We start from the raw sequence: 13,635 nt of genomic DNA, 5'->3' as shown, positions 1-13,635 counted from the left end.
TAGTTACATATACACATAATGATAAAGATTAGAACATAAAGGTATCTTTTACATGGTTTATTTTTTGTTGGAGTTTTTGTCGTTGTTTTTGGTTTGCGTTTGATTTCATTTTTTGTGTAGTAAAAGTTCACTGTCCTTTCTACCTAATTGATGAAACCAATTAGTGGTCAATTGATGAAGAATAGCTGTGTTTTCCTTTTTCCAAGCATCAGGCATGAAGTTGTATAGTTTTGGACCTAAGAATGAGAAGTGTCTTTGAGCGAGAGATGTTTAAATTATTGAGTTTCTTTATTTTTAATAGTTATTATAGTAAAAAAAAAATTTTTTTATTGGAAGAAAAGCAACAGAATTTCGAAAAATGGTCATTTATATTTTTTTACTTCTACCATCCTAATTATTTATATATAGCTGTATGTCATTTCCAAACCAAACCTTGACGTATAAACAGTTACTTTGTTCGGGTTTATTTTTACACAGCAGAACTTGTTTATAATTACATAATAAACCATTTATCATCTCTAAATAGTATAATCCGCGTCTATCTGTTTGTGCGCTTAGTTCTTCTAAACTACGCAACGGATTTTAATTGAGATTTCAGTATCATTTAGAGAATTTCTTCCGGAAGGTAGAATATTAGTTATATAATACACGCATATTACATTTATAGAGAAAAGTCGATGTTTTGAAATCAAGTTGTAAAAATAATATTTTCAGATGCTTACATTGCCAAAGCTGGCTAAACATTATGAGATACATCAAAATAATGTACTACGGAATTGTATATCTTAAAAAGCCCAAAGAAAAGTCTTTGGTGGTATATGTCTATAAGTAATAAAATAATTTGTATATATTTACACATATATGTATTTTTTAAAGTTGAACTCTACAAATTAAACTAGATAACAAATCCCATCATTAAAGATAAAGTTGGTGCTTGTACTATCAAAAAACTAATTATATTTACTTATTCAATGATTTATTATTTATTAATGAAAAAAATGTTATTTAAAATAAAAATAAAATCGCTCTTCTGGAAAGTAGGTACCAATTTGTTACCTTTAATTTGGGACAGTGATTATCCTCTATAGTTTTTTCTTCATCCTTATCTACTTTAAGAGGTTAGAACGCCGGATCATTCCTTCATTGTTCTTCAAACGGATCAGTGCTTCTGAGTGCTTTTCAAAATGAAGCCCAAAAACTTCAATTACAGGGTAGCCGTTCTAATATGGAATATATCCACATTTATGTTGTTTCTGTTGTTGGTGACGGATCTAATTATTAAACCACTTGCCTTATTTAGTAAGTAATTAAAAATATCAGTTGATTAATACTTTGGTGCACTGATAGTACTGTGTTTGAGGCGTGTCTCTATGTCGGAAGTAGCTCAATTTTCCTTACTTCTGGTGAAAATTATCAAATTTTCAAATACTGAAATTATTTCTTGAACAGATGACAATTTTCTACATCAGTTTTGTTTCAAATTAGAATACACACTTCTACACTTTGTTCCTGCTGTAGGAAGATTCCTCTTTATTTTCAATATGTTTGCAATGTTTTAAATGTTTAATTTTTTTTTCAGCCCGAGCCACTTTTGAATTATTTCGAGAAGATGGTATTGCTGCCAAAATCCAAGGTAACTTTGAGAAACAAATTTTAACCACACAGAATTAACATCTTTGAAAAGCAGAAACTAAAATGGCTGCAAAAGTGTTGATTTCAAGATGGCCGCCGTTCAATCATTTTGTTCATTCAAGTATGCATGCTATTCTTGCATTTCAATTCAACTACGTTATAAGATTATACGACGGTAACTTCGGGAGGTGAATCTATGTATATAAACTGTTAATTAGATAATCTTCATTCAGTTTAAGCATTATTTATTTTATTACAAATTACAAATCTTAGACATTTTCCTAATTTCCTATTTATAATTAAATAATTTTTTGTAGTATTGCCTGTGTTACAAAATTACAAGGGGTATATTTTTGAATAATGACCCAAATTGTTATAATATTTAATTATTGAAAACAATATAAGCGATTCTTAAACGAAAATTTGAATCAGAAAAAGATACGGTCGCATCTAAGACTTGAACCTTGGACCCTCGCCTTGTCGGGGCGCCACTCTACCAACTAAGCTAATGGGACCCTATCTCCTTCAGTCAAATTTAACTGTATCACACTTTGAATAAGAACTATCAACATTATCTTCATTTTTTAACTGCACATTTTTATTGGCTGCTATCTTTATGTATGATTTCGTAAATAAAAATAAAAAATTTCAGGCATCGCAGCTAACGGGCTAAACTTTGACGAGCCTCTGGTAATGGAAGATATTACATACAACGACAATCTGGATAGCTTGAAATTGAAGATCACTTTCAAAATCATCAAGGCGACCGGAGTGAATAATCTGACTCTTAAATACGCCCAACGGTATGTATTTTGTTTGAATTCTTCCATGGTACACTTGGATTAGACGAAGTTGCCATCACATGGGATCCATCCAGCCCTGCGTTATTTTAACTGTTTTCTTAAAAGATTATAATAATTCAGACTGCAGTATTAGTCGTTTTCTCTTTCCGATCCAATTTCCTCGATGCACAACTCGGCTCCTCCACTCGCTCTGCGCTGCACGGAGAGCCGTTCCGAACTCCAACATATCTATGATATCCTCCTACTTCTCCTGCCTTCCACTTTGCTGGTCACATGAGTGTCTCGAGGTTCGACTCCTCAGTTTGGTAAGCTATGTGTCCAAAATACGCTGATGGCAGTCAGTTGCTAATAGAGGTGAGGAGTATTTATCGTACCCAGTAAAAGTACCGGGTATTTTCATGCGGTACTTTGTACTTGTGACAAATCTACAAAATATTTTAATAGGTATGGTATGGGTATTTTGAATAGGTATTTTTAATGGGTATTTTTGATGGGTATTTTTAGTAGGTAATTTTGACGGGTATTTTTGATGGGTATTCCTGATGGGTATTTTTGGCAGGTATTTGTGATGGGTATTTTTAGTAGGTATTTTTGATGGGTATTTTTGACGGGTACTTGATGATGATTTTTTGTAATCGGAAAAATGTGGGGAATTTTTCGACAGGGAATAATTCTTGTGGGGAATCAAATATGAATTTTTGTTTGTGGGGAAAAAAACAACCCCCCCCCATGGATTTCAAATATTTTGTGGGGAAGTACACATTTGAAATTTTTTGTGGGGAATTATGTTTTACAGAAATTCTTTAACAACCCACCCCCCATGGATTTCGAATAGTTAATGGGGGAATCAAGCTTACGTAGAAAATTTGTGGGGAATATGTGGGCAGAATTTATGTGAGTGCAATTTAGAAATTACTTATTCTGAATCAATCCTCAGGTCGGTATTAAATACTTTTGAGTATTTTGTCACCGGTATTTTTACCAGGTATTTCTTTGTACCTGTATTCATTGTACCCAGTAACGAAAAGTACTCATAGGACCCACCTCTAGTTGCCAGCCTATTGCGAATGCCTAGCACTTCCAGGTTAGATTATCAGGCCGCAGTAGATGGCAATAATTCATCACCATATTAATGTTTTTGTTGTACATCAACTGCCTCGTTGAATATGGGTCAATATACTGCTGCGTTGATGACAATACCGTGCAAGAAAGTTATATTTTTGACAAGGCCCCTTCCAATTTTGACTTCTGAACAGCTCGGCAAGTTTTGAAATAAAAAAGTTACACTACCTCGAGAAGGTTCATGTCTGATCTTGGGTAAAAAAAGAATTCAATGATAAACTATTGCATTTTGTAAAGTCTCAGTTGAAATGTTTGGACTAAGTATATCGGACCAGTATCGGGACTACAAATAGCAATACAGAGTAGAAGATTCTCTCAGTATCGCCCTGGTGTAAGACCACCATTCTGAATTGAAACGTTGCCTGAAATGGCTTTGGCCGTGTTTGGTGACTAGATCTAAATAGCCAGATACTTCCCCACCTTCCTCTTCCCCCCCATCTCACTGGCTCTAGATGATTGGGAGCAGTTGGGAGTCGTTTCTCATAAAAAAGCTTGGTTTTCTGTAAAGGACTTAAAAGTTCTTCTACAACAGCCTTGTACCTAGTTGATGATTTCCCCTGTTTTTTGCTATGCACTGAATCACCAACTCATATCATAATCAAACCTTTATGGTGTTAACACATTCGCTGCAACGAGCTTGGAGAAGCAGTCGATTTAAAATTAGTGTGAATTAATGTTTAAAATCTCTGGTCAGTTTTGGATAGATTTTGCTCTGCAGGTGAGTGATAACGAATTACAGTCACCTTTGTATTGATCAGATGGATTCATCCAGATTGTATCGTTTGTCAAAAGAGGTATATTGAAGACTAAAATGATTGAAATATTTTTTGTCACAATAATGTGGCAGTGCGTTTGAATTACAATGTGCTGATTCATCATTATTAAAAAATCTACTCTCTTGAGAGCTGGTTGACATATTATAATCTCATAGTGCGAATGCAAATATATTATTGTGCTGATTTGTCGTCTGAATCTCAATAGCGAGTGGTATTCTCTGGTGAGTCTTTCTTTTTATATGTATTTTGGTGGCTGGTTTATAAGTTTTTGCTTCTCATGCAGACTGAATTCAATAATCAATCCATTTTTTTCATAGGGAATTAAAATATTCCCTGATGGTCTGTGTTATTACCAGCCAGATCATCACCAGAGTTTTTGTTACCATTAAGCCCATGGGAGTGATTGGCATTGAACTGTATAATCACCTTCTCCATTCAATTGTGAAAAAATACTGATTGCCTATTTTTAGAGCTTTTGTTTGCAAAACTAAAACTCCAGACACTCAAACAGAAACAGACGGCAAACTCATCCGGTATCCCTGTACAGATGGCCGGATTCACCTTGTGAAAGTCGAGAACAACAGACATTGTGTTAGGAGTTCTCGGTTTGATATTGACTCCCTAAGCGCCAACACGTAAACGCCGGACGCCACAACACGCCTGCACAGATATGCCTGCGCAGGTCAAAACACGTCTTTATTTCGTCCGGTCACCTGTGCAGGTCTAGATTACTATGCAGTTATTTAATCCACACACACAGGTATAACTGAGCGTCTGGAGTCATAGTCGCTTATATACTGGGGATGGTTCATTCACAGAATTGACTTTAACCGAGTACAAGCAGTCTATTGGTCAATTTCAAAGTTTGAAAGCACCAATCAAAGCTGCTTATGCTGCTCAACTGAAAGCGCCAAAAAACATATTTTGAAATTATTGGCTCATAAACTGTATTGAAGTTACTTGGATGATAAATATGTTATTACGTATATTCCGTATAAATATTATCAAACCGTTTTTTTCAGGAACGACGAGGAAACAAAATATGCATTGAACCTGAATATGTCAAATATTTATCTGACTTCCCAGTATTTCTTAGAAGGAGAAAAAGGTCATCCGAAATTTAACGTAAGAGGTCTGATGAAAGCCAATTTCAGTAAGTACATTATTATTTGGTATTGTTACCCACCTTTAAATTTGTTTGTACTTTCCGTTCCTAGCTTTGAAAATCTGCTGCATCCATTTTATTATTCAAGCAATCCTTATTTTGACCAGACGTCTAACTTTGACTTGGTGGGTAACTTTGACTGAACTTTTCAATATTATGGTACCTACCTGCATGAAGAAAGTTTGAAAAAAGAATTGTCATTGAGATAGTCATGTATCAAGGTTCATAGAAAAACGTATTTAACAATGTTAGCTCAGAGCAGTGATTGGTTAGAAAATCGTTATCTTGATAGAAGCCCACATTCCACTGGGAGATTTGAATTTACCACAATAGGAGTGGCGTCAAGCGTTGACACATTGCCTTCAATTCAAAGTTTCAAATTGAAAGTCTCATTTAGCAAACTTCCATGGCAACAATATGACAGGGAGAGTGTCGAGAATAATTGTATTTATACAAAGAGTCGCAATTGGTGGTAGTACTCTCAGTATCGCCTTGGTGAAAAACCACCATCCGGAATCAAAGCGTTGTTTGAAATGGTTTTAGCCGTGTTTGGTGACAATATGTGAATAGCCAGGTACTTCACCACCTTCCACTTCCTCATTTCCTTCCCCACCCCATACCGAAATAGCCCAAACTTTTTTCATCACAGCCAAATGGAATAATTCAATTTATTTATAATACAACATAATTATACCGAAATAGTGCCAATTTCAGCACGGAAGTATTTTTTTAACATCAACTCCACACAAGAGGCCCAGAGAATAATACATTCCCTTGGACCTTGTAATCTTTAAGGATGCTGTGCGGATTCTTTTTGAGAAGATGAGGTTCTGAAAATGGGTCTTGAAGAGGCCCATGTTGTAGGAGGGAGGAAACGCGAATGTCTTTCCACAGCCGAACTGTTGAACCCATAAACGAGTAGTAGAAACGACCCGTACTCATGGGATAAATAAACAAAAGTTGACCAAACCAATCAAGTCAACTACAGTCAAGGGTTTTTGTTTCAAGTATTTTGGGGCTCCAGACCAGAGGTGGCTGCCAAATTCAACAGTGGTTAAAAGTACTGGTGATGTATTCAGAGTATGTAGTGGTGTGAACAAACCAACATAATTGCAAGGAAAGATATACCAAAAATTATATTTAATATCTGACGTGTACCCTCGGGTGTCCTCGACGTCTTCTACTATTCACTTCCACGTCATACATTCTTGTCGCACCTATTTATTCGGTCATTACATATGCCTAATTTATATTTATATAAGTATTTGTTTCACTTGATCTCGCCATGTTTTCCTCGTGCGTCCCCGACTGTTACTGTTAAAAAAATACATAATATCGACTATAATTCGACTCCATATGTCATTCCAGTGCACAGATAATGCATTAAGTCTTACTCGGGCGTGTCCGAATTTTTGTACCATTCACTACTCTATAACACAATATTACCTACTGTTAAGAAAAACAACATTTTACTGTCTTTAATTTAACTCTGTATATCATTTTAGTGAAGAGATAATGCGTTAGTCTTCCACGAGCACCCCCGACTTTTTTTACCATTCACTACTGATTAACACAGTTTTATTGTTGAAAAACAACATTTAATCGACTTTAATTCGACTTGTACATACAAACATAAGTGCGAGGAATTAACTAAGATTTACCAAAAAATAATATTATATACCTAGTGAAAAGTGAAGAAGATCGTTCCTTTGGACTCCTACTGGTCATCGAGCTATTTCACGAACTTGCTTTTTTTTTTTTTTTTTTTTTTTTTTTTTTCTTTATTTATTTGGAAAAGTTGACAGCAAATCTTTAATTATATAATGATACAATAATAATATTATTAATTATGCCAATTATGAACTTTCCACTGATGAATAGTTAATGGTGTTACAATGGTGTACAATGGCATAGAGATGTTCTCTTAAATTAATTTCTTGTTTAGTTAGAAAATATTAAAAATATTAAGATAAAGGAGGGTGGGGGGGAGGAGGGGAAAATATAGGATAAGGATTAAGAGGCAAAGGACGGGAATATATAGGAATTGAACTTCTAGTTTGAGTTTTGTTGATTATTGAGTTTTTGTTTTATGTCGCGTAAAGTGGAGTTAAATATGTCAATATGGTAATAATTTAAGTTAAAAGAGTGTGTGGATCTGTAGATAAATGAGTTTTGTTTGGAATTCGTCTTACAATGAGGGAGATTAAAAGTAAGCGACTGTCTGCTGTTGCGATTGGGAACATGGAATAATAGGCGTTGAAGAAGATCAGGACTATCGATTAAATTGTGTGTAATTTTGAATAACATTACCGAATCTGCTATATTTCTTCGGAAAGTTAACGTCTGTATATTGAAGAACTTTGCAGAGTCTTCATTACTGATATGAGATCGAAAAGAGCGGAAATTAAGGTACCTTAAAAATCTATTTTGAACACTTTCAATTCTATTTTTATGTATTGCATAGCCTGGGTTCCACACTTGTGATGCGTATTCAAGGATACTACGAACGTATGAGAAATACAGTGTTTTGAAAGTAGCAATATCTTTGAATTGTTTACAGGAACGGATTATGAAACCCAGCATAGAAGATGCGTTAGTGACTACGTGGTCAATATGTTTATTGAAATTCAGTTTACTATCAAGTATAACCCCAAGGTCCTTAATTTCTGATTTGGTAGATAAAGGTTGATGATTAATTGAGTATTCGTGTATAAATATGTTTTTGTTTCTAGTAAAGCGTACGATGAGGCATTTGGATATATTTAATTCCAGACAATGGCCTGTATGAGCCAACCTTGTTAAATATTGTTCTACTAACCATGGTCAAATGATAATTCGACAAATTGTATAATTCTTTATATATGTATCTAAATAAAAATAATAATAATAATATTTGGCTAATTTATATAGCGCCGTTTTTGTGAGAAATCACCTCAAGGGCGCTGTACAAATATATTTCTTAAACAGTTAACACTAGAACTACTGACTTAAAACTAGTGACATACGTCTGAGACTGATATCTAGAGACTTACGACTAAGGCCTATAACTACTATCTTAATAAAATATATATTTACATATGTAGAAACTTATAACTAAAATTTACATTAACAATCTAATTTTGCAATCGCCAGAAGAAGGAGGAAGTTCAAAAAACTATTATTATAGAATGTATGTGTGTGAATCATCAATTACGGTATAACAAAAGAAAAAAAAAGCAATATTTGGATAGAATGACGGATTTATGGAAATGAATGTCTGAAAAAGTGAGTATATTTAGAGATTAAGTCGTTATCCGCGTCTGTCTGTTTGTGCGCTTAGTTCTTCTAAACTACGCAACGGATTTTGATAGGATTTTCAGTATCACTTAGAGAATTACTTCCGGAAGGTTTCCATATATGAAACACGTATATTGTATTTATAGAAAGTAGAGAAAAGTCGAAGTTTTGTCATCAAGACGTAAAAATATATTTTCGGGCACTACATTGCTAACGCTGGTTAAACCTCATGAGATATATCAAAATAATGTAATAAGGAATTGTGTATCTTAAAAAGGCCTACAGAAAAGACTGTGATGGTATATGTCTATCTCTTAAGGATAACCCCCATCAACGCCGGGTACATGTCAGCTAATCTAAAATAAAATAAAAATGTTATATAAAATAAAACCAGGTAGGTAGTTAAGTATCTAGTATTTTTCATTAATTAAATTAGAGAAAATTAGAAACATACTTATTTGAATGCGAGGTATACTGTTCACAGAACTACTAGTAAATATCTGATCTTCATCTGCTGCCATGTTAAACTTCTTTCTTATGAACAATGTGAGTGATAATGCTTATTTTGAACATAAAACCTGCAGAGTCTAGCTAAACTGTATTGTTATCTATATTGCAATCTCTGCAGGTGACGAAAACAAAAATTTACCGATGCCTTATTTTAATGTTAGTCGGCCGTCAAAATATGAATATTTTGGTTTCTTGAAAGATTTTGTTTCTGTTTTTATGATGTAAAATCATACAGGTGGGAAGGTTTGTGGATATAGCGCTTAACAAACATCGTCGAAGCGCAGCAGTAGCGCAGGAGCTCAAATTGTGTTCTACATGCATTTATATTTGAAGTTACTCAAAAATTTGTTAAAGAAGATTTGTAATTGGCTTCTTTTTAAACCATATATCACAGGTGAACATATTTATATAGAAATAAGGTATTTTTCCCGTATTTACTGCCTCAAAGGTAGCGACGGGAAAGGATGTTTGCACAAATGTGATATTCTGGCAGAAATCAACCAGTTTGTGCCAGTCTCACGTCGTGACGTCGCTATAACTTGTTTTTTTTGTCAAGTGAATTGTTCAAATTTGTTTCCAAATTCACCCATGGGGAGAGCGCCCCGCTATCTAAATACGGTGGATGACAAATTCGACGTATTCTTTGGAACCTACAAGATTTTTGGAACTACATACTAAATGTATTAACGGTAAATTTACAACCAATTATGTATTGTAATATAACCTACAGTGTTGTAATATTATGTACCTACACGAATAAAATAAATAAATAAACAAATATTCAACATACGCTTTGTCCGCTGTATGTTTTCGTCACCTAGTCCAACTTTGCTGAAAGTACAGCCCGGATAATTCTGAACTTATAGGATTATACACGCAGGGAGAAAGTTGTCTTTGATGACTGTCTTCATATATTTTTCCTCAATGATTCTTTATCTTTTGAGACTTGTATTAATGATTTTTGGTCTTCCAGAAAATGTGACTGCAAATGTGCTGTTAACAAGTGATCCAAAGCCAAACCCCTATCTCGATTCCCTGCTGGAAACTGAACCTGTGATAAACCTAACTTTGGTTAATTTCTCGGTGAGCGAAAACGACCCGTTCCAGGAAACTGCCGAACTGAGTAAGCTGGCATTTATATTTTTCTGCGTTAAAACAAAATGGTGTTCAAACTCTATAAAACAAAATGGCGACTAAACTATATAGATCAAAATGTTGTCCAAACTGTATAAAACATAAAGATGACCAATCTCTGTAAAACAAAATGGTGTCTAATATTTATAAATATAAATAAGATAAACGATTGAGAGTGTACAAAGATCAGCGAAAGTATATTGGATATTTTTGGGATGATTTTTTATATAGGTCTCAGGGCCTATGTCATATTTGGGGATGCTGTGTGGAGAGTCCTTAAAATAAAGTCACCAAACGTAGCGAACAACTTGGTAGAGCTTTGGTGACTTACAAGAAGTTTTTTTTTGTTAATTAAATAAAATTTATAGGTTCCCACCGAGATACGGGATGTTAACAGGAGGTCGTCAGACTATTAATTTATAGGTTCCCACCGAGATACAGGATGTTAACAGGAGGTCGTCAGACTATTAATTTATAGGTTCCCACCAAGATACAGGATGTTAATAGGAGGTCATCAGATTATACATTTATAGGTTCCCACCGAGATACAGGATGTTAACAGGAGGTCATCAGACTATTCATTTATAGGTTCCCACCGAGATACAGGATGTAAACAGGAGGTCGTCAGACTAATAATTTATAAGTTCCCACCGAGATACAGGATGTTAACGGGAGGTCATCAGACTATTCATTTATAGGTTACCACCGAGATACAGGATGTTAACAGGACGTCATCAGACTATTAATTTATAGGTTCCCACTGAGATACAGGATGTAAACAGGAGGTCGTCAGACTAATAATTTATAGGTTCCCACCGAGATACAGGATGTTAACAGGAGGTCGTCAGACTATTAATAGATCGTTTCCCCATCCTGGAGTCTCAGTATTTAATTTTTTTTTATTATTATTTACATACTTACGATTTTTAAATATTTTAATTATTCTTCTTGTTGCACAGGTGGGGTTATGAATAAAACCGTGAAGCTCAACTGGAACGATATGGCCCAGATCATGAAGCCCAGTCTAGAGAAATTGCTGGAGAAGAAATTGATGGATTACTTCAACGCCGGCTACGCGTACAGCTCACTACAATCCTCGCGTCAACTCGCCAACTATCGTGCGTGTTTCACGGTATTATTGATGACTTTACGCCTAGTGATACTCTTGTTCATTTTCAAAGTTCTTCTAAAATATTCAGTTCTAAATAGTATTTTCACTAAGCCACTTTTAATACCAGGCGTTGATTAATTTCGCATAATTGGGGTACTACAGTTTATTTTTTTTAACACTTTTTCTTTATAAATATGAAAACTTTGAAATCTGTTCTACCATTATTTTTACGGAAGGTGTTCTGAAAGTATCCCTGATCCCTTAGAAATGGTGCACAGCTGGATGATATACCAAACGCAAGCCTAATATTTTTATATTGTTAAATTATAATGAGGATGAGTTGATATATAGCTGAAGCTTCGAAATTGTGAAATCAAAATTCTTCTGAACTATTCTGTCTAAAATTTCATTGATTCTGTCTTAAATTTGATTGATTCTGTCTGAAATCTCATTAATTCTGTCTGAAATTTCATTAATTCTGTCTGAAATTTGATTGATTCTGTCTGAAATCTCATTAATTCTGTCGGAAATTTCATTGAATTTCTCTGAAATTTCATTAATTCTGTCTGAAATTTGATTGATTCTGTCTGAAATCTCATTAACTCTGTCGGAAATTTCATTGAATTTCTCTGAAATTTCATTAATTCTGTCTGAAATTTCAAATATATTTTTTAATGTATTATATAATGCACTTTTAATCTTACTTTGTTATTAATTTTAGCATAATATAATATTGAAAAGGCTGACATCAATTTTGTATTTTTTTAAATGAAACAGACAGACATCGAAAATAAAACCGAAAGACTGGCACTTTACCAACTGGGCTATTTCCATCTAATTACTTTCCATCATCTTATAAATCTCGTACTTTTTCATTTTTGAATTATAAACGACGCCTTGATAATATTACAATGAGATTCATAAGGTTCAATAAGTTATCTCTAAATAGTAAGACGCTATCCTCGTCTGTTTGTTTGTGCGCTTAGTTCTTCTAAACTGCGCAACAGATTTTGATAGGGTTTCCACTCAGAGAATCATTAGAGAATTGATTACGGAATATATATAATACATGCATATTAAATTTATAGGAACAATGGAAAAGTCGAGAAACGCCGGGTAAACATCAGCGATAAAAAGCTAAGCTAATAGAATAGATTTTTAGATTGGTACCATTACAAATACACGGTAAGATGTTTCGTAATGGTCAGCTTTGTTATTTTTACATTTTTAATTGTAATTTTCTGCTACTTTTTTAATAAATATTTTTTGCATTGTATTATTGTCTTTTTTATGTTACACAACTGTCCGGGGCTAGTGGAATTACGGCAAATTCAATTGGGGTATGTTCCAAGACTGGAGAAAGGGGAACAATATGTTCAAGAGGATGATTGAGAAATGCCCGGCAATTCAGATCCGGTCACTAAATATGACAAAAGTAAATTCAAGCATCGTTTTGATTCTGAATTGTGGTTTTCACCAGGGCGATACTGAGAGTATCTATCACTGTGAGTTGAGGTAAAAATGTGGTATAATGTCATTTCAACCCCATCAATAACTTTCGACTTTATGTCCGGGTTAAATCTTCCCCACAGGAAAAACTAAACCCTTCCACACACTTTTCCACAAATGATCATCTAGTCAATCCACATTATGCAAGTGCATTATATAAGCATTATAAATACAAAACAATACAAGAACAACACGTCAACTCACCAGAGATCAAATGGGAAAATAATTCACCGACTCCAGATATTTTCATATCAGAGAGTTCGGCTCGGTAGAACTCCTAACAGGGCCTATAAATCCTACTGATCCCTCTATATATAAAAATTTAAAAAATCTTTCGTAATCCTACATGTATTTAAAATGACTGATTTATGCATTTTTATATATAAATTCTGATCTAATACGGCTAAATTTTTAATGAGAGAGCTAGGTATAATGCAAAATAACAATAACAAATGGTAATATTTTTATAGTCTGAGTATTTAGTAAATCTGTGTATTTTTTTCAGAAAAATGAATAAAATATTGAAAAATATATAAATATAATTTTTTTTTTAAACTTCCGATTTAGTTGTCCGGGTTAAGTCTTCCCCAAAGGAAA

At 34.0% G+C, this 13,635-nt stretch overlaps 1 protein-coding gene across 1 annotated transcript; it reads left to right on the top strand.

Moving 5' to 3' along the window:
* The first annotated feature begins 1,132 nt into the window (after positions 1 to 1,132).
* On the top strand, positions 1,133 to 12,802 carry LOC149411098 (uncharacterized). Its single transcript, XM_089647201.1, has 6 exons — positions 1,133 to 1,299; positions 1,580 to 1,633; positions 2,285 to 2,435; positions 5,356 to 5,486; positions 10,258 to 10,407; positions 11,378 to 12,802. The coding sequence occupies exons 1-6, from the start codon at positions 1,185 to 1,187 to the stop codon at positions 11,665 to 11,667; spliced, it is 891 nt and encodes a 296-aa protein (XP_089503327.1). The 5' UTR covers positions 1,133 to 1,184; the 3' UTR covers positions 11,668 to 12,802.
* Positions 12,803 to 13,635: the final 833 nt, after the last annotated feature.

Source organism: Hesperophylax consimilis, chromosome 26 (genome assembly GCF_061612785.1).
Source record: "Hesperophylax consimilis isolate HC1 chromosome 26, BYU_Hcon_1.0, whole genome shotgun sequence".
Lineage (NCBI taxonomy): Eukaryota > Metazoa > Arthropoda > Insecta > Trichoptera > Limnephilidae > Hesperophylax > Hesperophylax consimilis.
The sequence above is the reverse complement of the archived record's forward strand: the minus strand, read 5'-3'. Positions and strand labels throughout refer to the sequence as shown.